Genomic DNA, 12,500 nt, shown 5'->3' on the forward strand with positions numbered 1-12,500 from the left:
AAATGTGGACGAACTAACGATTTATATAGCTTGTTAATGAGTGATGGACTTTTGAAATCAAAAGATCGCGCAATCAATCCCAGAATCTTATTTGCTTTCTCAGAGGCTGAAATACACTGCTTGGATGATTTGAGGTCGTTACATACATAAATGTTTTTTATTAATTTATTTATTTATTTGTTTTCTTTTTTTGCGCAGGGGTTCCTTGAGACATGCAGTTTACCTTAAAGGTTACGCAAGGGTAAAAAGGTTGACAAACGCTGGACTAGACCTTAAAGTGAACTCGCTAACACCGTCTCATTTTTGCCGACATGTGTAAATGTGGTTGAAACGCATTTTTCTCAGGGTTGCCATGAAATTTACTTGCATGATACTTTACAAGAGTTTTCAAAGTCTACATATTTCATCGCAGTGCCGAAAAACTCCTCAAAGAACCCAAACTTCTACATTAAAAGTGTGGCAGAAGTGATCACTGGTTCCATGAGAGAAGAATGTCATTAGTACACTACTTGTTGGCTCGTTAGAAAATTTGTCTGCCTCCTTTGCATATTACACTGAGATTAATGAACAATTTCGTGAAAGGTATGGATAAAACTGGCTAAGGATTCACATATTTGAGAAGTTGATATCACAGGGTAAATGAAGCAAAAATCAAGGAAGGTATTTCTGAAGTGCCTACTGGTGTTGAAAAAGTTACATGGCTATCATTCAAGAAAGTTTGCAAAAACTTTTTGGAAATCACATACCAGAAAACTACTGACATCGTGAAAGACTTACTTGACTTCATACAAAAATTTGGAGTGCAATAAGAACGTTAAAATCCACCCAATTTAATCTTTGGGAAAAAGCAAATTTAATTTTGTTGACAAGTGTAGCATAGGTGAAACGATTACCAAATATACTATTGGTATCTGAGACCTGAACGACAAATTTATTCGCTATGGTATGATTATGACAATAACTTAGAAAAAGGAGTAAAAGAAGTTCTCAGAGTTGCCAATTGTATAGAACATCCATACGGAAAATTAGATTACAAGATGTCAGTTTACTGCTTAATAAATGAGGTGAAAGCTAGTTGTCTAGTAAAGCTGAAACTACATTCGCGACATTCTCTAAAAAAAAATTCGCTTTGGAGAAAAGGAATTTGGGACGACATGATTCGCATTTCCCATCGTCGATTTCTCGACCTCTCAAGGGAATGGGATTTTTTGACGGAACATGGAAGATGTCAGTATTCTTTTTTACAAAAGAATTCTGCTAGACTCTAACCTGTTCATCGTTCAATAACTTAATATTTTGTTCAACTGTCTTCGACAATGCTTCTGTGTTGTATCTTTTTCTTCTGATTGGCTAGTCCTCACTCGTGACGTCATATCTTTTCTTCTGATTGGCTGGTTTTCAGCTGTGACGTCATGAAACATTTTCAGATTTCGATCATTTTTACAAACTATTATTTCTTATACACACACACACACACACACACACACACACACACACACACACACACACACACACACACACACACACACACACACACACAAACACGACTCGGTGGCGCAGTTGGTAGAGTCTCTGTCACTACGGCGGTCCGGGTTCGAATCCTGCCCAAGGCTGAAATAATTTCAGTATCACTGCGCTTCGAGTCGTTACTCCAACTCTCGTGGGCGGGGAGTTGGGTGTGTGTGTGCGTGTAAGGTCACAGCATTACCCATAGATCGGTCATACGAGCTCTGAGCTCTCTTCCGGGAGGGAAAACAGCTGTCGATCACGAGTCCAACACGTGATCCGAAGACCAAGGTGAATTACACACACATACACAAGACTCAATGGCGCAGTGGTAGCGTTTGCGACCGCCACTACGGCGGTCCGAGTCCAAATCCCGCCCGGGGCTGAAATAATTTTAGTATCGGTGCGCCGTGAGTCGTTACTCCAACTCTCGTTGGCGCGGAGTTGGGTGTGTGTGCGCGTGTAAGGTCATAGCGTTACCCAGAGATCGGTCATATATGAGGTCTGAGCTCTCTTCCGGGATGGAAATAGCTGTTGATCACGAGTCCAACACGTGATCCAAGACCATGGTGAACCATGTGTGTGTGTATGTATGTGTGTGTGTGTGTGTGTGTGTGTGTGTGTGTATGTGTGTGTGTGCGTGTGTGTGTGTGTGTGCGTGTGTGTGTGTGTGTATGTGTGTGTGTGTGTGTGTGTGTGTGTGTGTCCTATCCGAGAGTTGACACCTTGACGTGGTGTTTATGCTTGAGAATTTTAATGATTATAAAAGCTATGTTGATAGGAAATCTCTGCAGTGTCACCCATATCGAACAGGTTTTGTAAGAAAAATAAGACAAAGAGCAGCTCACACACACAGTCGCAGGACCCACTGCTAACTGGCACGTCCCTGATGGCAAACAGGGAAATTCCTCATAGATATATGGGGTACCGTCATAAGGACGCCGTGGACCATGTAGGGATTCACCGAATATAATGAATAAGGTGACACCAGAGTAATATCTCACCAGAAACCAGTTGGCAGGGAGGTGAGATTACTGCCAGAACCCCTTGATAGCAGATATGAATAGTACAACCAAAAGAAAACCGGGCGTTCCTGTTGGATCATCGTTAGCAATGTTACGGTCATAAATAAAGTCAATATAGGTAATGACCATAGGGTGGTAGGTTACACAGCTAAATTCAATTTCACAGCCGAGAGAAATAAACTAGTTTTAGAAAAGAAAATCAGCCTTGTAAAGGTTAAGGATAACAAGAAGAATTGTTCAGTTAGAAATTAAAAATAGATTCGAAGCTCTAAAAACAAATGAGGACACCGTCGAAGATATGAATTTGAATTTAGTGAATATCATTAGAGAGTCGGTATAGAAAGTAAGAAGTACAAAAAACATTAGAGAAAAGAAATACTCCAAAGCTACAAATGACCTAATTAAAAGAAGAAGGACCATGCAGATTGAAAACAGGAGAGACGAAATAGAAAGAGTAGAACTAAACAAGCTTATCAACAAAAGGCAGAGATCAGAGAAAAGAAAGAGAACATGGATGAAATAGAGGAAACTATTCAGAAAGGTAAAAGTATTAAAGGGACCGAGCGCAGACATAGTTTAGGAAGAGAGCAAATGATATGTTTGAAAGATAGGAATAGAGAAATAATTAAATGTAGAGACAGAATGGCAAAAAGAGTCGAGGAATTTTACCAATTATTTGATACAGGAATTTTAATTGTGGTACACGTATATCCATAGAAAACGATTTCTTGAAAGCGTGACCTTGCTACAAAGGTATCGTTCGACAACAACGTAGGTCGGCTCTTAGAAACACACAGCGTGGATCCCAGTGGTTAGTACTTGATGACCCTGATCACGCGGATATGAAGGGTCTAGGGGTTATTATAATGCACAAGGTATGACAGGGGAAATAGTCGAGCTGACTGGTGTTACTGTCACCGTCGTCTTTTGTTGTTGTTGTTGTTTTGTATGTGAATACTTGAAGTGGTTGTGTCCAGTGATGTCATTAATGTCGCTGTGTTGCATATATTAGTTCATGGTCCGTTCCCCATTTATCCACGTTATTCCAGTGGCAGGTACCAACGACGAGGTTCTGCGCGTGATAGTCTTGCGAAATGACAGATGTTAGAGAGAAATACTGTATCTTCCAACGGCCACTATTCGAAAATCCAACACCCTCACCCTATGAAGGTGCAGCCCTAAGGGCTGACACTCGGTCTCCAAACTGCATTTCCTCGACATTTTCACAATAGGGAAGCTGACAACCGGTGTCTGTTCACCTCCTCATATCAGATGATGACATAGTAGGAATCCCAAACAAAGAGGGAGTTTACCTCGGTCTAACGGTTCGTCGAACGCGGTTCGACAGACAGACACGTGTTTAAAGTGATGTGCGAACGTGTGAACGGGGTATTTGGTTGTCGAACACGTTGGTCAAACCCCAACTATCCCGTTCACACGTTCACACATCACTTTAAACACGTGTCTGTCGAACCGCGTTCGACGAACCGTGACCATGTAAACCCCCTCTAGTACTGCACAAACAGAACACCATCGTTTCTTCCGAAAGAGATCTATTGGAGGTTCGAAAGACCATTACAATCCAGCCAATAAAACCTGAAGCAACAGTTAATTCAGACGCACACATATTAGTATATATTGGTGGCAATGTATCATTTATACATCTAGAAAGAATATTACTAATTTTATTTTGAAATGAAATAACCTCGTCATATTTACTTCCATATTTTGCTCGTATGGTAATTAGATTTTTTTGTCATTATTATCCTTCAGGTTCTAAATAATGTCGAGGTTGTCTGTACCGAGATGGCGGTAAGATGGAGAGGGGTGTCTTCCACAATCCTTTTCATACAAAGTATCTTGCATATTGAGTGGCACCTACCATTTCATTTAGGGTAACACCAGACTATCTAATTTAGATGTGCTTGAACCTTTTTTTAGTGAAGGAATTAAAGATTATTGTTCATTTGATGTTTCCTCTATGGCAAGAGATCTATGCCAATGCCATACACCCAAAAGCGAATAAACACGAATGCGTTTGTGGATCCACTTTTCTAGCACCATGAGAAGTAACTGCCGGGAGAACACACACATGCACACGCACGCACACACACACACACACACACACACACACACACACACACACACACACACACACACACACACACACACACACACACACACACACACACACACACACACACACACACACACACATCATAGATCGGTCATACGAGTTCTGAGCTCTCTTCCGGGAGGGAAATAGCTGTCGATCGCGAGTCCAACACGTGATCCAAAGACCAAGGTGAAAAAAAGACCAAGGTGAATCTCATACACACACACACACACACACACACACACACACACACACACACACACACACACACACACACACACACACACACACACACACACACACACACACACACACACACACACACACACACACACACACACACACACACATACACAGGTAGATGTCAGCGCCTTTTGTCGAGCTTTGCATTATCGCTTTTCCGCACGAAGAAATATATTTCCGAAACCAAATATTTTGACGCGACGCCATCTTTGGAAGGCGTGTGTGGGCATGCAGAGACTTGTTCCCATATACATAGACATCTCCAGGTGGGGTGGAACTACCCTGAGCTTGTTTTGAAATATTAGTGTTGAAAGGCAGCGAATCAGTTCATTTCTTAACTTAAAGCAAAGAAGGTGTTTTCTTAGCAGCGGAGGAGTACTTGTCAGCAGGGAGCGTATCATCCTTTTTTGGTGAGCACGTTTTCCTCCTTCGAATAAAATCACCTGATGGCAACCAAAACAAAGTTGTGAGTCGTGAATATCGTGAAAAGTCTCATCAAGATGGTTTCAACCCTTTTGGTGCGACTTAGGAAGGGAGTTCACCTCCGTACCCAGATGAAATAAATCGTAACCGTGACATGGTCAAATGTGGTCTACTTTTTTCCTTAAGACACCTTTACATAGGCCAGCTACATAAACTAGATATTCTTTACTCTGGTTAATGCTGGGCGTTTATATTCAACTGAGGCATAGACTTGAGATAAGATGGAGACCTAATAACGAAAAAAGTTATGCTCATAGTCTACCTCAAGTGTTAATAAGTCTCATGAATATCGTTTCAGAGAGTTTAAAGAAATTCTCACCGATAGCTTTAGCTCATTGAGTGGAGTTGTTCCCATCAACTATTCTTAAACCTTCTTCTGAAACTGTTATTCTTATCAGTTGTTTCCTTTGAGACTTTCCTCATTGATAATTCCTTGACCAGTAATATTATATCAATCCTGTATCTGCCTCTCTCAATCTGCAGTTGACTTCCATCTCCACTTCTCCCTTTCCTGCCACATGCGAATATATATATATATATATATGTATATATATATATATATATATATATATATATGTGTGTGTGTGTGTGTGTGTGTGTGTGTGTGTGCGTGTGTGTGTGTGTGTGCGTGTGTGTGTGTGTGTGTGTGTGTGCGTGTGTGTGTGTGTGTGTGTGCGTGCGCGCGCGCGCGCGCGCGTGTGTGTGTGTGTGTGTGTGTGTGTGTGTGTGTGTGTGTGTGTGTGTGTGTGTGTGTGTGTGTTCAAGACAGATTGAACATTTTTAGAAGCTCTGCCATGTTATTCGAACCCTGACCTGTGCGTCCATAATCACGAGGTCATGTAGCACGGTTGCTAGCGTCTTGACCTCATGATTATAATGGACGCACGGGTCAGGGTTCGAATCCCATGGCAGAGCTTCTAAAATGGTCATATATGTATATATATATATATATATATATATATATATATATATATATATACAGTATGTATATGCAACACACACCCACCCACACACACACACACACCCACACACACACACAAACACACACACACACACACACACACACACACACACACACACACACACACACACACACACATATATATATATATATATATATATATATATATATATATATATATATACATATATATATATATATATACATATATATATATATACATGTATATATATATATATGTATGTACATATATATATACGTATATATATATATATACATATATACATACATATATATATATATACATATATATATATATATATATGTGTGTGTGTGTGTGTGTGTGTGTGTGTGTGTGTGTGTGTGTGTGTGTGTGTGTGTGTGTGTGTGTGTGTGTGTGTGAGTGTGTGTGTGTGTGCACTTACTCGTAGCAAAAATTTAATTTGAATCGTCCAACGTCGTCTAAGTTCTATGTGTTTGGTCTCATTTGGAAATGTGCTATGAAAATGGCTAAAGTTCATAGAAATCTAAAGTTCATAGAAATATTGGGCTTATCCCTGAGATCGAGCGATGGTTTCTTGGGGTAATGCAAATTATTTTTGATGAATTTGTGCATCAGTTGACATCAATTACAATTATCTTTATATTGAATATTGCTTCTCCTTTACAGACGAACAACAGAAGAAGAGCTGGACAAATTAGTGCGTCTAAGTCGCAGCACAGTACAGGCGATGGAGGAAGAAGCTAGCAAGAAACAGAGCAACCTCAAAGTAAGAGTCTAACATGTTCTCTTTTTCTGTCTCTATTTTCTTCAAAATCGATTTGGTCACAGAATTTTTTATGTTGATGTTAGCTTACAAGGATTTGATCACGTTAATGAAATCTTATTGCTATAAACATCATGCACAAAAGTTGCTGGATTGCATCTGTGATACAAAAATAATTGCATTCGTATGTTCCATATATCATCAGCTGATGTTTAGAGAATTGTTTTTATTGATATAGACACAGCCACACAAAACATTTAAAGTAGGACGCTGCGAAAAATAAATTGTGTGTTGTGTATGTGTGTACGAGTATTTACCTAGTATTTCACGGGAAGGGGAGCGATGCTCGTGGTTTCCCGTCTTCTTATCTCATTTTATCTAGACTGTTTTTAAATTCGTATATTGCTTTTGCACACACCACTTTCTCATCTAACTTGTTCCAAATATCTATTACTCTGTGGGGAATGCTGTTCTTTTTCAGATCTCTTCTATAACTGTCTTGATTCTCTTTCCGTGTCCTCTTGTATTCCTACTATCCCATTTTATTAGATCCTCTCTATCAATAGTTTCTATGCCTTTCATGATTCTATAAATAGTTATCAAATCTCCTCTCTCTCTCCTTTGCTCTAATGTCTGTAGCTCAAGTTTTGCTAGTCTCTCTTCATATGATAGTTCTGAGAGTGTTGGTGCCAATTTTGTAATTGCTCTTTGTATTATTTCAAGTTTTGTTGTATATTTTTTTGTACTTGGTGACCATATCGTCGCTGCATGTTCCAGTCTTGGTCTTATCAAAGTGACTAGTATTTTCTTCACCATTTCTTCATCCAGGTATGTAAATGCTACTTTGATTGTTCTTATTAAATTATAAGTTTCTTCAAAAATCTTGTTTATATGTTTCTCAGGGGAAATATTATTCATAATAATGACTCCTAGGTCTTTCTCGTTTTCTATTTCTTTTTATTTCTTCTTCTCCCAATTTATATGATCCTACTATTCTTTTTTTGCCTTTTCCAAACTCCATTATACTACACTTCTTAATATTGAATTCCATCTCCCACTTCCTACTCCATTCCCATACTTTATTGAGATCACTCTGTGGCGATTCACAATCTTCTTCAGTGTTTTATATATATTTTTTAAACAATTTTGCATCATCCGCAAAGAAGCTCATATAACTTTCAATTCCTTTATCCATATGATTAATAAATACAGCAAACATTATTGGGGCCAAAACTGTTCCTTGTGGAACACCACTTATCACTTCATCCCAATTAGAGTGTTTGTCTCTTATCACTACTCTTATTTTTCTTTCATACAAGAATTTCTTCCATCCACTTCAGCAGTTTGTCCTGTATTCCTCCTGCAGTTTCTAATTTCTTAAGCAACTTCTTATGTGGCACCTTATCAAAAGCTTTTTTCAGGTCTAGAAATACACAATCAGCCCATTCATCTCTTTCTTGTATTGCATCTATTAGCCTTGAATAAAAACATATTAAGTTTGTGACGCATGATCGTCCTTGTCTAAATCCAAATTGCCTTGGATTTAGTACGTTATTTTCAAGTGCCTTACCCATCTACTTTTGATAATTCTTTCCCCCTTTATATATAGGTACTATATTTGCTTTTTTCCAATATTTTGGAACTTTTCCTTCTTTCAATGAACTGTTTATTAGGCTATGTATTTTGTCTGTTAGTTTATTCCTGCATTCTCTCAAAATCCAGTTTGCTATTTCATCTGGTCCATGCGATTTTCTGACATCGAGATTATTCAAGTGTTTCATTATTTCATTCCATGATACTTCTGTCTCTTTCATAGGGGGTACTTTCTCCTCCCATTCTATATCTCTAGGTTGCATGTTCTCCCTTGTAAACACTGATTTAAAATGCTTGTTCATAATTTCTGCCATTTCTATTTCCTCTGTGTATTCAACTCCTCCTTGCCGTAGTTCCTCTAATTCTTGTTTGTTTTTCAGTTTATTGTTTACATATCTGTAAAATAGTTTTGGTTGATCTTTAAATTTTTCTATGACATCTTTTTAATATTTTTTCTTTTCTTCTCTGCACATTTGTACATATTCATTTCTATAACTAGTATATATTGTCCATTTTTCAGGTCATTTGTCTTTTTCCATTTTATCCAGGCTTTATCTCTTTTGTCTTTTAACTCCCTACATCTTTTGTTGTACCAGCACTTTACATATTCTTTTTCTTACTTTTGTCTTGAGACATACTTTTCCACTCCTTTATATATTTTTGTCAAAATATTCCATTTCTTTTCTACTGTTGTTTCCTCCTTGTGTATTCTTTCCCAGTCTGCCTTTTTAAAGAATTCTCTTAATTTATCAAAATTTGTTTTTTCATACATCAATCATCCCTTTCTATATTGTTCATTTTTTCATTAATTTTTCCTCCTTTAGTTCCAGTTCAACCAATATGTGGTCACTTTTACTTAATGGTGTCTTATAATCAATCTTGTTCACTATTTCAGGTTCTGATGTGATTATTAGGTCCAGTCTCGATGGTTCTTCCTCATTTCTATACCTAGTATTCTCTTAAATCCATTGCGTCATTGTATGTTCTATAATCATATCAAGTACTACATTTCCCCATAGGTCATCTCCACCCTTTATTGTCATATCTTCCCAGCCCTTTACTGTCATATCTTCCCAGCAGATTTCTTTACAATTAAAGTCACCCATTATAACTATTCTTCCTCCATCTTCCATTATCTTATTTAGTATTATCATTGTGTCTTCTCACATACTTTTGTGCTCTTTCTCTTCCCACGAAGCCGTTTTAGGAGGCACATAATTTACTACAAACTTCCTGCTCTTCCCATCCTTGTCCTTCACTTCCATCATAATCATCTCTACTCTATTCTTTCCATATGTGACATTCCTCACATTTATATCTTTCTTAGTCAGGAACATAACTCCATCCTCTTTGTTTCTAATTCAATAATTATATGCACCATGTCCTACACTGTTAGGTGGTAGTAGACCTTTCAATTTTGTCTCTACAATTCCCATTATGTCCGGTTCTTTTTCCTTCAGATAATCATTCCGTTCGTTCAAGCCTGTTGTTAAGCCATCTATATTTGTATAAGACACTTTTAATTTTCTGCTACTTCCATTGTTTTTTTGTTTCCCTTCTGTTTTTCTCTGCTATGAACCATTTCTTCACTTTCATATTTACTACTCTCCAATAGAATTTCTCTTTTTCTGTCTCTGTTCTTTTCTCTTTTTTCCCTTAGTTTCAAGTCTTTTTGTTTTCTCCTCCTTTCTTTCCTCTTTATTCATTTCTCTTTTTATCCATACCTGTTTATACCTGTTTATACCTGTCTGTCTGCTAGGTTCCCTGTTTTTGCTAAGATATTCTCTACTGTCGTTTGTGACCTGAACCTAATCTTAATTGGTCTGGTCTTATCTGTATTATATTTCCCTAGTCTGTATATTTCTTCAATTTCTTTCCCTGCTTCTTGTTCATCCTCTTGAACTACCTCTAATATATTGTTTACCTTTTCCTCTTTTACTCTTGTGGTCCTATTTAGATTGTACTTCTCTTCCACCTCTAATATAATTATACATTTCTTTTTGTCCGCTAAGTCTCTTACTATATTCTCCTCTTCTCTCATCACTTTAATAATTGTGTCCTTAGTTTGTTCTTTCATCTGTTGTTTCACTATATCTGTAAATACAACTTTGTTATTCTCTTGGACTTTTCTCCAACCCTGTGCTTCGTTTGCTATGGACTCTTTATTCTCTTTATTATTATTCTTTAATTCCTCATTCTCATCTTTTACTTCTTTTAACTGTCTTTTTAATTCTTCTATTTCTTTAGTTAGGTTTTGGTTCTCCTTCTTTAGTTCTTCCAATTTATCAACTCTTTCCGTAATCCGTGTAAGTTGGCTGAACCTAGCCTCCCAATGTTTGGTCATTTTCTCTAGTTTTTCCTCTAGACTTGCTAATCGGGGGAGGTTGGCATCCCCCCCCCCTCATTAAATCCATGGAAATTATTATCTCCACTTTCTATTGTGCTGTTCTTATCTATATTTCTAAACTTAATGCTTTTACTGATATTTTCGACTTCGCCTGCGTCGTCTGCAGCCCTCTTGTTGACATTTCTCCTGACGTCCGGGGGAACCCGTTGGTCACCTTCCTTATTTCCTTCCATTTCCCTCAGTAATCCTTCCCTCTCTCCATTTTTTTCACCTTCCCACTGCACCACGAGCTTTCCCCTTTCCTATTAATACAACAAATGTACTCCCTCATTGTTGATTTCGATGAAACTTGAAGTTTTCTTGGAGTTCCAAACTTCGTTGTCACTTCGACCGACGTGTGTGTGTGTGTGTGTGTGTGTGTGTCTGTGTGTGTGTTTGTGTGTGTGTGTGTGTGTGTGTGTGTGTGTGTGTGTGTGTGTGTGTGTGTGTTAATGTGTGTGTGTATATGTGTGTGTTTATGTGTATGTGTGTGTGTGTTTATGTGTGTGTATATGTGTGTGTGTGTTTATGTGTGTGTGTTTGTGTGTGTGTGTGTGTGTGTGTGTGTGTGTGTGTGTGTGTGTGTGTGTGTGTGTGTGTGTGAGTGTGTGTGTGTGTGTGTGTGCGTGTGCGTGTGAAAAAGAAGTCTGCGGCTATGTTCATGGGTATCTGTTTATCCAATAGTGTCTTGTAGATTATATAATACTTATTTAGTCTCATGGCGATGATGCTGTGAAATAGATCACATAGGACATGCAATTCCACGCTCTTCTTAAGACAATTTATGCTTACGATCCTCCTCCCATCACCAGCCCGTGCGAGATCCGACACGCGAAGCGGTGGTCCAATCTCTTCAGGAGGCGACGCTGGAGATGGAGAGGCAGATCAAGGCTATGGAAGATGCAGACATACTATCACCGTCACCGCCTCCGCCCTTGCCTCCCCCGAACCCCATATCATTGTCTGCGTCGTCGTCATCATCGTCGTCATCATTGTCATTTCCTCCACTACCCCCTCAGTCTCTACTCGACGCTTTGTCTTCAACTGCCTGTTCACCATCACCTTTGTCGACGTCTTCGTCGCCTTCTACAGCATCGTGCATGTCCATTGCCTCATCCTTGTCAGTTTCATCAGCTTCATCTTCATGCTCTTCTCCTACGCCCTCCCTTACTGTGACTCCTGCAGTAACCATCTCCTCCTACGGTGAGGATGTTGTTACTGGCATCAAACGTGTCAGTACACCATCAAAGTTCGAGGCAAGGACTTCATTGAGTTCGGCCAAACCGCCCATCATTTCCCCGAAGCCTTCGCTGCCTCCAGTGGGCTCCTCCTCGACTTCTTCCTCCACATCCAATTCGATCACCTCGTCCTCAGCCACCTCATCACTCGTCAACGGCAACGGGATCTATCACACCAAACT

At 38.9% G+C, this 12,500-nt stretch overlaps 1 protein-coding gene across 3 annotated transcripts in view; it reads left to right on the top strand.

The window, feature by feature from the left end:
- LOC143020272 (uncharacterized) overlaps nucleotides 1-12,500 on the top strand; it is a 679,654-nt gene that overhangs the window by 649,227 nt on the left and 17,927 nt on the right. For all 3 annotated transcript variants that reach the window (XM_076176500.1, XM_076176501.1, XM_076176502.1), the window contains 2 exons: nucleotides 7,005-7,104; nucleotides 11,893-12,500. The exon at nucleotides 11,893-12,500 is cut by the window's right edge and continues 268 nt beyond it. In XM_076176500.1, the coding sequence (XP_076032615.1) occupies nucleotides 7,005-7,104; nucleotides 11,893-12,500 (708 nt within the window). The remainder of the gene's footprint in view (nucleotides 1-7,004; nucleotides 7,105-11,892) is intronic.

The sequence above is a fragment of the Oratosquilla oratoria genome, chromosome 39 (assembly GCF_046742065.1).
Source record: "Oratosquilla oratoria isolate Oo_2021 chromosome 39, ASM4674206v1, whole genome shotgun sequence".
Classification (NCBI taxonomy): Eukaryota; Metazoa; Arthropoda; class Malacostraca; order Stomatopoda; family Squillidae; genus Oratosquilla; species Oratosquilla oratoria.